Source organism: Sabethes cyaneus, chromosome 3 (assembly GCF_943734655.1).
Source record: "Sabethes cyaneus chromosome 3, idSabCyanKW18_F2, whole genome shotgun sequence".
Lineage (NCBI taxonomy): Eukaryota > Metazoa > Arthropoda > Insecta > Diptera > Culicidae > Sabethes > Sabethes cyaneus.
The window spans coordinates 227,489,174-227,504,786 of record NC_071355.1 but is presented as its reverse complement, the minus strand read 5'-3'; the positions used below and the strand labels follow the sequence as shown (position 1 = coordinate 227,504,786).

The following is a 15,613-nucleotide window of genomic DNA, read 5'->3' as shown; positions in this document are numbered from 1 at the left end:
CAAGTATAAAGTTTGGAATAAATTAACCAGAACCAGCACACGTTTAAGGGTCGGTTTACGTGAAAATTGCGATCAATATGAATCTTAACCTTAAGGGGTCCGTCTCGACTTATGAATTCTCGACTTATGAATTCAAAGTGTGGTAGCACATATAGTGTTAAAAAGTTAAGCAACTATACAATGCAGCTCGTGAAAACATCCGTTTCGTTCAACCTCAAAAAATGCAGAACTACAGCGATAACAGCGATTTCTTGTATTGTAGGTAATAACATTGTAAGTAATGCCACGCTCCTTAAGCCTCATTGCAGCAGAGGAGTGATTGACAGGTGGGAGATAGGTATGGTGGGTTGGGTAGCACAGAAGCAGGCATTGAGCGTGAGCCGGCGGCATTCAATACTGACACTGTCACAACCAGACGTCTTCGATGATGATGGAACGGGAAGAAACACTCGCAACTCCGCTGGTTGGTTTGGTTAGTCTATTCCCTGCGCCTGACTCGTCTGCCATTCTAGGTCTGGACGCGAACGCGAGCGGAAGTGTTTTCGATTCGGTGTACAACTTATCGCGCGGTATTTGTACCTAATACCTATAGGGATATGGATTAGGTAGTTTCCCTTTCTCTCCGAAATCCGATACCAGGATTACGTAAAGAATAAACGGACGAATGGTGTTTTCGTTACTTAAGGGGAACCAAAGTCATTGAATTCGTGAATTGGAAAAAGCAAGTTCCATAGTGAAGTTTGAAATTCGGTTCAATATGGATGAAATGAACTTCAACTGAATGATTTAGTGAATGTATTTCACGCAGTGATAAACCGACTATAATCTAATTTGATGCTGTGGAAAGCTTAGTAGCCTCCAGTAATATTTGTTCGCAGTACTATTTGCTATGATTGCTAACTAATTGCTTACAGTGCAACAGTGTTGATGTGGCAGCATGCATTTGCGAGACCCTGCCTGTAGTGGATTTAGTAGCGGCCCTCGTTAGTAAATGCTGTGAACGACTGCGCCTCAGTGCAACTAACGTAAATCGTTTGCAATATACATGCTACCGGCTGATAAGTGCAAAAGTCTGTCACGTTTCTCGTACACGCGTTTTAAAGTGACGTAAAAGTGCTCCGATCAGACGCAAATGGTGTGACCACTCATTCGAGATCGATAATTGATGCAATTCTAATAATTCTACCGCAAGAAACCGGAGCGGCACAGCATCAAACAGGATACAGAATAAAGCAGATTGGTTTATGTGATACAAAGTACCGACTGATCGTTGATTAGGTGCACGTGATTACCAGCGATCACCCGGTCAGACGTAATTTGAATGAAAGGTGAGCAGTGAGACGCAGTTGGATACAAGCAGACGAATGATTATTTGCGTGTTTTTTGCTGCAACAACATCAAAATATAAGTGGTATGCCAGCAACATTCTACACTACAGAAAAAATAACAGACCTATTTCTGATACAGATTTGCATCAGACCAGGTCAAAAAAAAATCAAAATCGAAAATGACCCATTTTCAAGTTTATTATCTTGTGATGTAAATCTTAAAATAAATTTCAATGGGTAGAAAGTCGAAAAAAGCATCCTGGTCTCTATGTTCCTACGTTTATTCTTCATACAGTTAGTCACGTGTTCGATGCGGATGGTATCTGGTCATGAATCAGGTATCTCTAAGGGATGCAGTGTTAACATTCTAGTACACAGAGCAATATCGTTAGTAGTAAACAAAGAGTTTCTCAATCGAAAACATTTGAATTGGAGATCATTTCAAGTCAACCCGATCCTATGTAGAGGAGACTCAATGATTTTCTGCTCGCAGAATCAAGATAGTCTTCATTCCGAACCGGATATACGCCTGTGTGTTCATTTGTTATTCAATTAATGTACACGTATTATATGTTAATGTCTGTTTAAGCATTTGTTATATAACAAACATACGAGAAATCAAGTACATATATTTTTATACATTTCAGATCAACCGATTCAATGAATAACTTAAAAGTTAGCAAACTGCATATTATGAATTATATTATAGGCAACGATGAATATCTATTTCCATTCCAAGAAATTAAGTTTTAGAACCGAACCGTCAGTTATTCCCGATTTGCCCGCGATACCCAAGGAAACCCTTCGTCAATTCCACGTGCGTCACAATTGTTACGTGTTTTGGTACATGTAACACAGGCGTAGGTACTCCTACATGCTACACTCTTAAACTGTACAACCCAAAATAAAGTAGAGACAATCATATTTACCACTTGGAATCCCGAGACTGTGAACCTACTTTTGTTTCACCTCAACTCATTTTTGGTTCTGATTAAAAAATTTTCCTCGTCGATTTTTTTTTATTACAAACTACTTGTAACCAAAGTTTGTGATTTTAACAGGTTTCTGAGTAGTTTCATCCAATACACAAGCTGTTTCGACATGTATGTGGGTGTAAATCTTTAAGTGTGTAGTCGACGCTTGTTGCTGCTTACCGACCGTCTATCAGTACGCATGCGGTGGAATGAGTCTAGCGGCACGTTAGGATGCACGTGATTGCAGCTCGGATTTCATTCATGCACATGGAATGGTAGTGTTTGAGTATGTTTTAATTGAACTGCGAAATTGGGCCACCAAAACAGAATGTTATTGCAATATGACTAGGTTAACATTGAAATCATTTAGTTGTGAAGTACGTTTTGCCTTTCTACTATATAAGTATATAGTATAAAGGTATAGAAATCACTTGGAAAACCGGAAATGGAAAGAAGGTCCTGCGGGCCGAATGTTATATACCATTCGACTCAGTTTCGAAAACTGAGCATTTTCTGTGTGTGTGTATGTATGTGAGTGTGTGTGTGTGTGTGTGTGTGTGTGTGTGTGTGTGTGTATGTAACGCTTTTCAATCTCACTCACTTTTCTCGGAGATGGCTGGATCGATTTTAATGTTCTTAGTGTCAAATGAAAGGTCTAGGTGTCCCATTGGTCGCTATTGAATTTCATACTGATCGGACTTTTAGTTCAAAAGTTATGTATAAAAATACGAAAAATATGGGACTTCATTATCTTATAGGTCTCTTAACCGAATTGAACAAAATTGATTGCATATGAAAGAGGAGCCTTGCAAACCCTTAACTTCCAAATTTCATGACGATTGGACTTGTAGTTTGAAAGTTACATAAAGAAATGTGAAAAAATAGTATTTAAAACATGTTTATGTAACATATAAGAATTAATTTAATGAAAAACATCACACATTTTATGATTATTTGAAAATTACTGCTGAGATCTATCAAATGAAACCGAGTTATTTAAAATCGGATGCTTCATTCAAAAGTTATTCAAACTTTAACACTTAAGCACCGTATATTAAACCGTTAAAACGTGTGAAATCAAAACATATCAATCAAATGTTGATTGTATTCAATGTATGAGATATGTGTGATGTATGTGTGTATGTATGTATGTATGTATGTATGTATGTATGTATGTATGTATGTATGTATGTATGTATGTATGTATGTATGTATGTATGTATGTATGCATGTATGTATGTATGTATGTATGTATGTATGTATGTATGTATGTATGTATGTATGTATGTGTATGTATGTGTGTATGTATGTGATGACAATTTGCAATTTTAAAATTTGCAATGAAATTCAAGAAAAGTGAGAATCATGTCAATTGTCTGAAGTTTTTGAAGCCTCTTAGTGGAATACGAACTCTAAAATTAAAGAAAAGAAAAAACTTTTACCGACTAAATTCCACTATTTAATATTTATTCGCGACAGATACGTATACGCTTTGAAATAAGACACTGATGAAGCCTGCACGGCGTAGGTGAACTACGTATCTGTTGTAAATAAATATTATATTCAATCGAAAAGTTTTTTCTTCTCTTTGATTTCAGATTTCAATTGTCATTTTCTTCACTTGCTGTTACTCACGATTGTACAAGAAAAGCAAAAAGCGAAGAAAAGCAGTTTATTTAAGCATGTAGGTATAGTGGTGTATAGAATCAAAAATACTAGTGAGTTGATTTTTCCAAATAAATTTGTACAAATTCCAAACAAATTCTGCGCATCAATAGATGCTCTTTTCAACCAATAGATACTAGAGCTTAGAAATGTTATATGAAAAATAGGAAGTAAACGTTGCACGGTAGTAACTTTGTAAGATTTATTTTCGTTAGTGACATTTTAAAGGACAGATGTCTTATGTCATGTATCATGTTTTAATAAATAAATCAAAAATGACAAGCACAGGAAATCATATCGATCATATTTCCCATTCTCAAGCATGTTAATGGAGCAGCTTTTGCACTATTTTTCGACCTCATTTTGTTTTCCTAACCATCTAACATTGTAAAAACGATGCGGTCATGCTAATGACTATCTTTTCATGAAGGTGCATTCAAAAGAAGCTTAAGTTTTGATTTTCATGCAAAAATAATTATGTGAAAGAGCGCCAGCTAAGAAAAAGTTCAATTTCTCTTTTTTATATCTAATGCTCTATTTAGTTATTTTTTCTAATTCAGATATATTGCAAAATTGAGGCCAAGCAAACTTATAGTAAAATTTTGAGATTAATCATTTTGTTGTCGATATCCTTTTTCTTCAAAAGCGAAGTATAATAATAATTTTTCTGAACACTTGTTTTTCAAAGATGCTAACTTTTGAACGCATGGTGTTAATATCAAAATATCAAAAAATTTGCTATGAACACATGTTTCATATTGTCAATTCAAAAAAATTCAAGTTTCGTATATGGCTCTGAAGCCCGAAAGTTAAGGCCGTCCGTAGACCCGTTAGAAGGTTAATTTCTAATTTTCTATATATATTCATTCAAGTCTGTAAAAATTATCTTTTGTGTTTACATTATTTCTCGACAAATCACGTAAATATTATATAACTAAATAAGGTGTTCATCAAGTAACATAAATGACGCTTACAAGTATTTACGCACCCAAGGAAAGAAATATAATTATTCTACGCAATACGTTGTGAATTTTACTGGCAAATAAGGATTTTGAGGAATACGGAACGCATATTTAAAAATATAGTCAAGTTAATTATAGATGTTCCTGAGAAATTAAATAGTGGCAGTAGAAAGGCTAGGTCACGCCGCTAGGTGGATTAATTCGGGTTTTTTTAACGTATGTAAAAAGTCACACTTATCACATTGCATGTATTTCACTGCGAATTTGAAAGTTAAAGCAGATGAAAAATGAGAGCAGTAACGAAAAACATTGCTGAAAAACATTGTTGTTTTACATTTGTATCATTATGGCGTTACATTAGATACTACAGAGGATAAACGGCACGCAATAGCAGTCAGTAAACATATGGATGGAAATTTTTTGACGTGAAACTAAGATTGAATTATACAATGTCACGACAGTCATTGGCGGAACTATAGGGCGGCTGAAGGAGGAAACGCGGGCTCTCCTTAGGAGAAAGAAACCCTCTCCAAGAAAAACAGCTCAATTATGGTAACCTTTTTAAAAACTAAAGTTTGAGTCTTTTAATATTTGGACACAAAAAAATGGATCTTTCTCAGAACCAGGTTAATGAAATGAAAACGTTGAGTGTTCAAAATAAAGATCATTTATTGCACTTTGAAGGAAAAATAACGAAAAAATTATTCCGATGTGATTTTGAAGAAATCTCGAATTTTTCTTCGCATACTACTCATCATATTTCGGATACTCAGTTGTCTAACTTGAGCGGCCATTTTATTCGACAATCTCTTGATCAATCTTATTTTCACTGTTCTTTAACTTCTATTGGGTAATTGCCCACTATTTGTCGCTTATCCGCTCATCACATTTCTTGTCATTCCGGATTAGATTTTTATTGTGTTACACTTTTGGCTTTTGAATATCATAAAAAACCTGCCATTATGGATTCACCTCGCTGAAGTCTGCAAATTCATTCCCTCCAATTTTTTTTATAAAGCCACTGGCACGGCTATTCGAAGTGAAAAATACTAAAAAGGGATAACACCGGATAACTGAGTTCGCCCTGACTATAATCCTATAGAAATTTTGCAAAATATTGTCAAACCAAACATTGAAAAAACGAAAAGATTATTATGCCTTCTCAGAATGCAAAATTGGATCAAACATGGAGAGAGAAAAAATGACCGAATTTTGGCCATAAATGATGAATGGTCTTCCAGTAACCATACCTGAATCCCTTGGATTATTTTGTATGATCTTGCAGGTTGTAGCATGTAGCATGTACCTACTCGATTGAAATAATCAAATATCCGAGTTAGTTTTTGCTAGGAAACTTCGCGTGCGTTCTAATAGAACCACGACGAAACCGCGCGTGGCTTTCGACAAATTACATTATCCATTAAAATAAATCGTTATCTAGCTCCCCATTATGCTAACAACAATTCCTTTCCCGAAAAAAAATTTTCTTCGAAAAGTTGCAGAACATACTAAAATAAGCAACTTTGCTGAATATAGTAACTATCTATCTCTTACTGGTTGCGAAATATAATGATGTGTTAAAAAAGAGCACTAAAAAATCAATAATGCTTAATTACTTTGCACACGATTTGTTATGGCTTTTGAGTGCTCTACAAAGTTATTCAGTATGCTAAAATACACATTTTCTTTGAAGACTGTTTGTCGCTAGGACGCATATATCTTATATATAAAAATGGATTTCTGTCTGTCTGTCTGTCTGACTATCTGTCAGGATGTTCCTTATAGAATCAAAAACTAAACCAATCGGCGTGAAAATTTGCATGTAAAGGTTTTTGGGGCCAGGAAAGGTTTTAGTGATGGTTAGAGACCCCTTCCCCCACTAAGAGGGGGGGGGATCCCATACAAATGAAACACAAATTTCTGCATAACTCGAGAACTAATCAAGTAAATAGAACAAAATTTGGCATGTGGGTGTTTTTGGTGACAAGAATTTATTCTATGGTGAATTGAGACCCCTCCCCTCTTTAGAAGGGGAATTATGACTCCTCTCCCCTTTAAGAGGGGGGCTTCCATACAAATGAAATTTAAATTTCCTCATAACTCGAGAACTAATCAAGCAAATGGAACCAAATTTGGCATGTGAAGGTTTCCGAGGGCAAGAATATATTCTATGGTGAATTAGGACCCCTCCCCACTTTGAGAGGGGAGGCTCCTTTACAAATGAAATACAAATTTCCTCATAACTCCAGAACTAATCAAACAAATAGAACCAAATTTGGCATGTGGGTGTTTTTGAAGATAAAATTTTTTTCTATGATGAATTGGGACCCCTCCCCACTTTAGGAGGGGAGGGGGTTCCTATACAAATGAAAAACAAATTTCCTCATAACTCGAAAATTAATCAATCAAATGGAACCAAATTTGACATATAAGTGGTTTTGGAGGCAAGATTTTTTTCTATGGTGAATTGAGACCCCTCTCCTCTTTACAAAGCGAGTTATGACCCATCTCCCCTTTAAGAGGGTGGGCTTCTATACAAATGAAATTCAAATTTCCTTATAACTTGAGAACTAATCAAGCAAATGGAACCAAATTTGGCATGTGGGAGATTTTGGAGTATTAAATTTATTTTATGATAGTTAGAGACCTCTGTGGTAGGGGGATATGGACTCTCATACAAATAAAACAGAATTTTTTGCGAAACTCAAAAACCAATCGAACTTGAAAAATTCGAGACTCTTCCATAAAACATTAGTCAATAACAAGACCACAAAAACTATCTATAGTAACACTAGATCATTCAGGACGAGACGACCGCGAGTGTTGACGGTGACCCGCCGTCGGAAGCGCCACCCACTGGGGGCCACCCACCCGCAGAAATCACTACTGTCTAGGTTTATTTATTTCCTAGGTCTACCTGGGTTTCCTGGAACGAGCGACAGCGAGTAAGGAGAGGATCGCGAAATGGTACTTTCCACAAAAAAGCTTTCCGTGAAATGGTACATTCCGCTTAAGGTTTTTCGCAAAATGATATTCGGCGAAATGTTGTACAATCATGGCGAATATTACTATCCGCTTTCTGGCTATGCAATGAAGGGACAGGGGAGTTGTTTTCTACTTTACTGTGAGGAAAAATTGCAAATTTGTATATTAAACTACCTATTCCAGGTAACTAATAAGCCTTAACGTAAGCAGCAAATCAGCTTATCTGGCATTTTATATTGCACATTATTGTATGTTAGCTTTTTGACTGCATAGGTGTTGTAAATTGGCATCCAAAATTGTATTCAAATTCTTCGTGTCGGTAATTAGCTGTAAATTAGCATTGCCAGCACTATAAGAAGGTTATCAGTAAAGTAGCTGTATATTTTGCCAAAATAGCATTTAAGTAGCATTTAAGGCGACTTAAATGCTTATTGGCCTACATTTGAATAGCATTGGTGATGCTTATTGGTTACCAGGCATGCTTTCATAGTTACGTAACTGCCAAAATGAATCATTTAAGGTTGAACTCCTCAGAAACTTGCAAAACTCGAGATTGTGACAAAGATCATCCGAGATTCATGATTTATGTACAACACAGGTTAATTTGTGGCAATACGAAGTTTGTCGGGTCAGCTAGTAATACCTATAAAAATGGATTTCTGTCTGTCTGTCCCTATGTTCCTTATAGAATCGAAAACTACTGAACCGACCGGCGTGAAAATTTGCATATAGGGGTTTTTGGGGCCAGGGAAGGTTCTTATGATGGTTAGAGACCCCTCCCCCCACTAAGAGGGGGGGCTCCAAAAACAAAAATTTTTTATGGTGAATTAAGACCCCTCCCCACTTTAGGAGGGGGGGATCCTATACAAATGAAATACAAATTTCCTCATAATTCGAGAAGTAATCAAACAAATTGAACCAAATTTGGCATGTGGGGGGTTTTGGAGGCAGGAATGTTTTAATGATGGTTTGAGACCCCTCACCCCTGTGGTAGGGGGATAAGGTCTCTCATACAAATAAAACAGAAATTTTTGCGTAACTCAAAAACTAATCGAAATCAAGAAATTTTAGACTCTTTCATAAAACATTAATCAATAACAAGACCACCAATAACTATCAATCGTAATATTAGATAATTCAGCGCGAGACGGCCACAGGCCGCGAGTGTTACCGTCGACCTGTCGTCGGAAGCGCCGGCCACTGCGGGGGGCAGCCCCCCGTAGAGATCACCTCTATCTAGGTTTATTTATTTTCCTAGATCTACTGACCTCTATTAGTTTCCTTCAGGTGGGTCACCCCTGCGAAATGGTATTTTCTACGAAAAGATTTTCCGTGAAATGGTACATCCCGCGTAAAGTTTTTTGCGAAATGGTATTCTGCGAAACTCTATATTCCGCGTTATGGTCAACCGAGAATTTGTGTTCCGCAAAATGGTAGTCGGCGAAATGGTTTGTAATGATGGCGAATGTTTAAATGCTATCCGCTTTATTTTATCAGGCTAAACAATGGGGGGAGTTGTTTTTTACTTTACTGTGAGGAAAATTTGTATATTAAAACGCCCATGAACTCCCCAGAAACTTGCAAAACTCAAGATTGTGACAAAGGTCATCCGAGATTCACGATTTATGTACAACACAGTTTAATTTGTGGCAATACAAAGTTTGTCGGGTCAGCTAGTGCAATAAATAAAACTGGGAAATTACCAGTCATCAACTTTTCGTCGGAGAGAGAGCCTAATTTTGGAAGTAGTTTTTGGACCCAAAAGCGAAGTTTTGTTCGTAAAATTGTAAATACTGCATTCTTCTTGCGAATCTGAACACTTCACACTGAACACATATATTTTCATGAACAAAATTTTTGTTTCAAACAAAAAAACTGCTTTTGAAATTGGCAGAATCGATGACGAGAAATTTCACCTCAAAAATTTCACATGGTCCACTATGTACGATTCGGTACGCTGATATTTGAAACTTTTCCATAGTAACCCCTCTTCAAAGCAAGTAAAGTGCGTTATTTTTTATTTATCCACAGCATAACACTTGAATGGATTCAGCAGCACACCTGGCAGCATATTCACAGGTAGCCGGTCTCGTTTCTAACCACCTTTGCTAGTCCCGCTGTTTCCTATATTGAACAAATCCTGACAACCAAAACGCCCACCTAACAGATGCACCTTGCGGGGCACGTTCTTACTGAAACGACGGACAACAATAGTTACAGACACAATAAACAATAAGCGTGAGAGAGCGGGCCTGCGCTGCCACGTGACGAGAAGGATCATGGAATGGTTACTTGCTAACCCGCAGATCAACAGCACATTCGGCTCGCTCGGTTCGTTTGTCGATGACATCTACCTGGTTAACGATGACTGCCAGGCGACCTTGGAGGAAATTATATGTAAGCTGACCCTTGAGGATAGCACGCTCCGGACATTCCGAAGGGCGATTGGTTTTGGCCAAAATGTAAAGAATGACATCATACCGCTGCTGGTTCATGCAAATGATCCGAAAATTATCGACACAACCATTCGGTTGCTGGTGAATCTAACAGTTCCGGTTGAATGCCTGCTAGCAGTGGATTCGGTTTCGGCTACGGAAATCGGCAGACATACTGTTTTCGAGCTGAATAAGCTGCTTATTACAAGCAAGGAGGTGTTTGTCGATTTGAAAACAACCAAAGCGGTGATTGACCATATGAAATGCCTGCTGGATACTGACGGGAAATTATCGGTCGACAGCTGTGATAGCATAAACAATTGTTTACTATTGTTGAGAAATATTCTTCATGTTCCGGAAGGCAGTGCAATGTGCGGTCCAGTTCCCTATCCGTATTCTGGTACTGCACACAGTACTTCGCTTCAGAATCAGATCATATGGAATTTATTTACCCAAAGTCTGGATAAGTTATTGATATTTTTGATGTCCTGTCCTCAGCGTTCTTATTGGGCCGTAACAATGGCTCAGCTAGTGGCACTTCTATACAAGGACCAGCATATAAGCACCTTACAGAAGCTGTTGAATATGTGGTTTGAATCAACTATGTCTGAAAGCTCGGAGGATAATGAAAGCAACACATCACCTCCGAAGCAGTGCAGCGGAGAGTCTAGTCCCATGTTAACCTCCGATTCGTCTGACAATGGTAAGATTAAAATGCGTCATATCGAATGTATCTTTAATAACGGGAATGGTTCATTTCAGGCAGCGCAAATATTCCAAATGTAGGAAGATCGTCCGAGGATGCAAAACAGTCGACCAGGATGGGAACTGAACTGCCAGCGCAAACGATCCTAGCCAGGGCAATTAAATCACATCAGAAATACCATTTCACAACGAAATTTAACGAAGAAACCAACAACAATGCCAATGACCAAGATGCCAAATCAACCCCGGTGACTGAATCCTGCGAAGTCGAAAAATATTTTTTATGTGCTAATCTATCGAATCAACTACACACTATTCAATCATCATTGCAGATGCACCACATTCCGAGTCCGGCTCCGTGTGTTGCTTCTTCGAAAAGGTTTGCGACGGCGTTGGAATCTGCTGCTCCTTCGAAATTACCTTCCCCCCGTCATGTAGTGACCTCATCGTCAGCGGCCAGCTCCGCCAAAGGTAAGGATTTCTCAGATCCGAACGCACCGTTCTCGGTACCGAAAACAGTTCATCAAGCGTTGAAGAATCAAACCAAGATGTCGCTCTCTGAGACTTCAGATTGTGGTTACGGAACGCAAGCGGAAAAAGAGTCCATCTCAACGTCCAGCAACGAAGATGACGGGCCCAATCGGAAACCGGTCCACCAGAAGCCTCCCCCAAATCAGAAGCAGCGCTACAACGCAGCCAACAAACAGCGGAACCAGGTTTCGATTCAGGAGAAAAAGGAACTGCGTAGGAAAAAGCTGGTTAAACGCAGTAAAAGCAACATGTAAATATGAGCGACTGGTTGAAATATGGTATATACATTGGATTTTATTTACACTCTGTTTAGTATTAACATGAAGGGACTAATGCACCGCGCTCCTACAGATGACGACATATCTAATTTGCTGAAGGAGTTTACAGTGGACTTTCTGGTCAAGGGATATAGCTATTTGGTTCAGGATCTTCATGTACAGCTTCTATCGGACTTGGTTTGTCCAGCTTTTGTTTTGTTTTTGCCTCAACAACTTTGTCTATTCATTGAATAATTTTAAACTTTCTTCTATTGTTGCCCCCTTCCCGTCAACAGCAAGTACAAATCGATACGTCGCATTTCTTCTGGTTGGTGACGTATTTTCTCAAGTTTGCCACCCAACTGGAGCTCGACATGGAGCATATCAATTGTGTGCTCTCATTCGACATTGTCAGTTACCTGACGTACGAGGGAGTGATGTTATGCGAACAACTGGAGCAGCTGAGCCGCGAGGGTCAAGCGGATGTTAAACCGTGCTTGAGACGGATTCATCTGGTAAGTGTTGTTGGGTTGTTGTACGATTTAACAAGCAGGTTGAAGTTATCTGAGCGATCATAAGTATGCAATTAAAGTTTGTTTCCTACGTTATTTGTTACTTAAGTATCTACTTCGATATATTTCAAAAATGTTTATTTTGACTAGACACGATCATTTTTGTATTGCTATTTAAATTGACAGGATTTATTTTGACAGGTTGTTACAGCTATCCGAGAGTTTCTGCAGGCTCTTGACTCATACAAAAAGAGTACACATTTAACAAAGGTAAGAAGCTAGAAAATCGGCAAAAAATTAAATAAATGTCGCTTTTCGTTCCTTTTCCCAAAAACCAATAATTTACTCAACTCTAAACTTGTCGTTTCAGGATGATAAAGAAAAGTTGAGAACACTCCAACTACAGATAAGTAGTACTGAAAACCTGAAAGGACTATTTGTACTATTGCTTCGGTGCTACAATCCAACTCTACAGAGCCGACAATACCTACAAGATTTGATAGTAACGAATCATTTCCTTATATTGCTTGCAGATGGAATCAATACCGTTTCGGAAGCAAGAAACGAGAATTTGTTAGCACACATTAAAAAGTTTGTGACTGAGACTCGAAAATATTGGTGAAATATTAATTTTACCTCAACTTGTTTCTCTCCAGATTTGCCACAACAGAAATCATGCACCAGTATGGTTTATTGCTGGAGAACTTCCGTGGCAATGGTGCGTTTGTCAACGATTGCATCTTCACCATGATGCACCACGTCGGTGGTGATCTCGAACAGATCGATGTCCTTTTTCAACCTGGCATTCTAAAAACCTACTCACAAATATGGGAAACAGAATACGAGATATGTGACGTAAGTTTTTGAAACTTGAGACAGTAACAATGTCAAATGCGGCGCATTTATCTCTTCAACAGGACTGGTCCGATTTGATAGAATACGTGATCCACAAGTTCATCAGCACCCCACAACAACCCAGCTCAGTGACACTTACCAACACACTGCCGGAGCTTACGAGCCAGGTTCTAGCCGGTAACAACCGGATGGACTCTTGGACCCAGGAAGAGAAAGACTCCCTCCATTGGTACTATGTTCAGTGCAAGCAAAACAAGTCGTTGGTCACGGACATCCTGAAGCTGTTCCAGGAGAGTGGCAATCACCAGAAGACCCGCCAGGCAGTCGTCGAACAGCTCTACGAGCAGGAAATTATAACCGCAGAGCGTTACGATGAGCTAATGAAGGTCGAAAATCCAAACCATGAGCGGGGCTCTCCAATGTCACATCCTGGTAAAAAAGAGGATGAAGATAAGAGTTCACCCACGGCTGTTAATGACATACAGGTGTGCATCGTGATGTTATTGCTCATTTTATTGCATAGTACAATGATTTCAACAAACTTTCAGGTTTTACGAGACAGACTGATGAAAGAAAATAAAGGGAAAATGATTATATGGCTGCAGCAAAGTTTGTTAGAATGCTGTTATGCTAAGCTGAATATGTTCAACCCCAACATAGGACTCGATAGTTGTTGCGTGAGAATAATTGAACCTATACCATATCTTTGCATTCGTAAGCTAACTCAGCTAGTAGTTATATTTCTTATACTAACTAGCTTCTCGCTGTTGCAGTAAAAAAGAAATCAATACCCGTAGTACCATGGGATCAAGAGCAGGCTTCAGTACTGTCATATCAACCCTTCGTATTGCTGCTGCATAAGCTCGGTTTCCATCTACCAGCCGACGCAAAGAAAATGTTTGTTCGAATACCGGAATTCTGGACCGCCGACATTCTCTACAATATTGCCTTAAAGCTGGGCCCATTGGAAACCTGTAAGCTTGTTAAAACTTTAAACAAAATCTTGTGTTTAGCAAAGTATTTTTTTTTTCCTTTAGCTTTGGTTCACTTCGATCCGAATCTTCTCGGCATGATAGATAAGCAGCACCAAACCAAAGAGAATTCTCGTCCAATTATGGAAGATCTGCGTGACAATTCGGTCGAAGTTGAAAGGTCAAACATATGAATTGCTACTAACTAGTAAATTGATTGTCAAACAGTTGTCTGTTGTGGTATGCTTTAGCTAGCATTTCTCATTTGGGAAGATTAAGTATTTTAATGGCATGATGAGCGTCAAACGCTGTTGTGGTAGTATATAGTTGTTAACATTTGATGTTTACCAAGTAGTTGCCAGTCGTAGAACTTTAAATCAAATATTTATGTTGTTTTATTTTGAGAAATATACGTAACCAAAATGAATTTATTCGTCACTATTGCTTTTTATTTTATTTTTTAAATACGTTTTCAGTACACCATTTGAAAAAAGCCGCTTCTCACATTTTATTGTAGCATTCTAGCTTTTTTTTATATTACTCACAAGCAAACTCGTGAAACTAGTGTACATTGAATTGTATTCCTAGATATTCTCAATGTTGAATTCACGGTTTTAATCAACCTGGTTTTGCTTTATCACAGGTGTGTACCGAAAGTAGTTACGTGCTGGATGGACGTTGTGAGAGCAAATAAGGCATCGGACGAGTAAGTAAAATTTCAAACACACTCAGTATAATGTGAATGTGGAGGAATAGTGGCAAATTGCTCATAAGGAATTTAATAAGCACAGACCTATGTTTATAGCACATCCATAGTTTAGAAATATTATATGGACTAAGAATTGCTAAAATTATCATTTTTATTGATATTGACCCATTCTGACCCGATCCTTTTTAGATAGCAACGGTTATTTTCACGATTTTTCGCGCTGATTGCTCTATCTTGAGTTGACACAGCGGCACTCGCTGGTTTCCTCGCAGTACAAATCTGCACCTAGAGCAACTGTGAAATGAAATGGTATGCTACAAAATGAAAACAAAGTTTTGAAGTCTCATATCGTTTATGCGGTTGTGTCTCCGACAACTGTTGACCTAGGACTGCATCTTACAGGACGGTGGGGTGTCATTCGTAGAAATGCTAGTACAGTGAACCCCCATTCGTTTGAACGATTCCTCATGCAAACTAACGGGTTTAGGTTTTAATTTGAACAACTGGCAACCCTAAATATGCTGAAACTTGAATGAACTGGCCGCCCTGCTCTTTGTTATTGTTTTGGTGGTTTGATTTAGTTCGCAGTTGCAAGCAGCGAATATTTCATTCTCCGATCGGATTTCCATCATAATCGTTGGGAAAACGGAATGTGAAACAGATTAAACACGCTCGTGTTTATGTGCATTGTCTGCATAAGCAAATGGTGTCATGTTGAGAATGA

The 15,613-nt window shown here is 38.2% G+C and overlaps 1 protein-coding gene across 6 annotated transcripts; it reads left to right on the top strand.

Moving 5' to 3' along the window:
- Positions 1–470: 470 nt before the first annotated feature.
- On the top strand, positions 471–14,607 carry LOC128744364 (protein timeless). Of its 6 annotated transcripts, none has more exons than XM_053841317.1 (12): positions 471–1,328; positions 9,946–11,052; positions 11,112–11,302; positions 11,387–11,835; positions 11,899–12,040; positions 12,139–12,357; positions 12,556–12,624; positions 12,725–12,945; positions 13,011–13,209; positions 13,272–13,923; positions 13,983–14,183; positions 14,247–14,607. In XM_053841317.1, the coding sequence occupies exons 2-12, from the start codon at positions 10,194–10,196 to the stop codon at positions 14,372–14,374; spliced, it is 3,330 nt and encodes a 1,109-aa protein (XP_053697292.1). In that variant the 5' UTR covers positions 471–1,328; positions 9,946–10,193; the 3' UTR covers positions 14,375–14,607. The 6 variants fall into 6 exon arrangements, with proteins under 6 accessions (XP_053697292.1, XP_053697291.1, XP_053697293.1 ...); XM_053841316.1 differs by having other exon boundaries at positions 11,112–11,320; XM_053841318.1 differs by having other exon boundaries at positions 11,112–11,525; positions 11,625–11,835.
- The last annotated feature ends 1,006 nt before the right edge of the window (positions 14,608–15,613 follow it).

Bases quoted from the DNA above. Each gene is read 5' to 3' on its own strand.
- LOC128744364 (XM_053841313.1), top strand. From the start codon at position 10,194: ATGGAATGGTTACTTGCTAACCCGCAGATCAACAGCACATTCGGCTCG. The intron at 11,836-11,898 runs GTAAATATGAGC...CACTCTGTTTAG, and splicing joins AAACGCAGTAAAAGCAACAT to TATTAACATGAAGGGACTAA. The intron at 12,358-12,555 runs GTAAGTGTTGTT...TTATTTTGACAG, and splicing joins GCTTGAGACGGATTCATCTG to GTTGTTACAGCTATCCGAGA.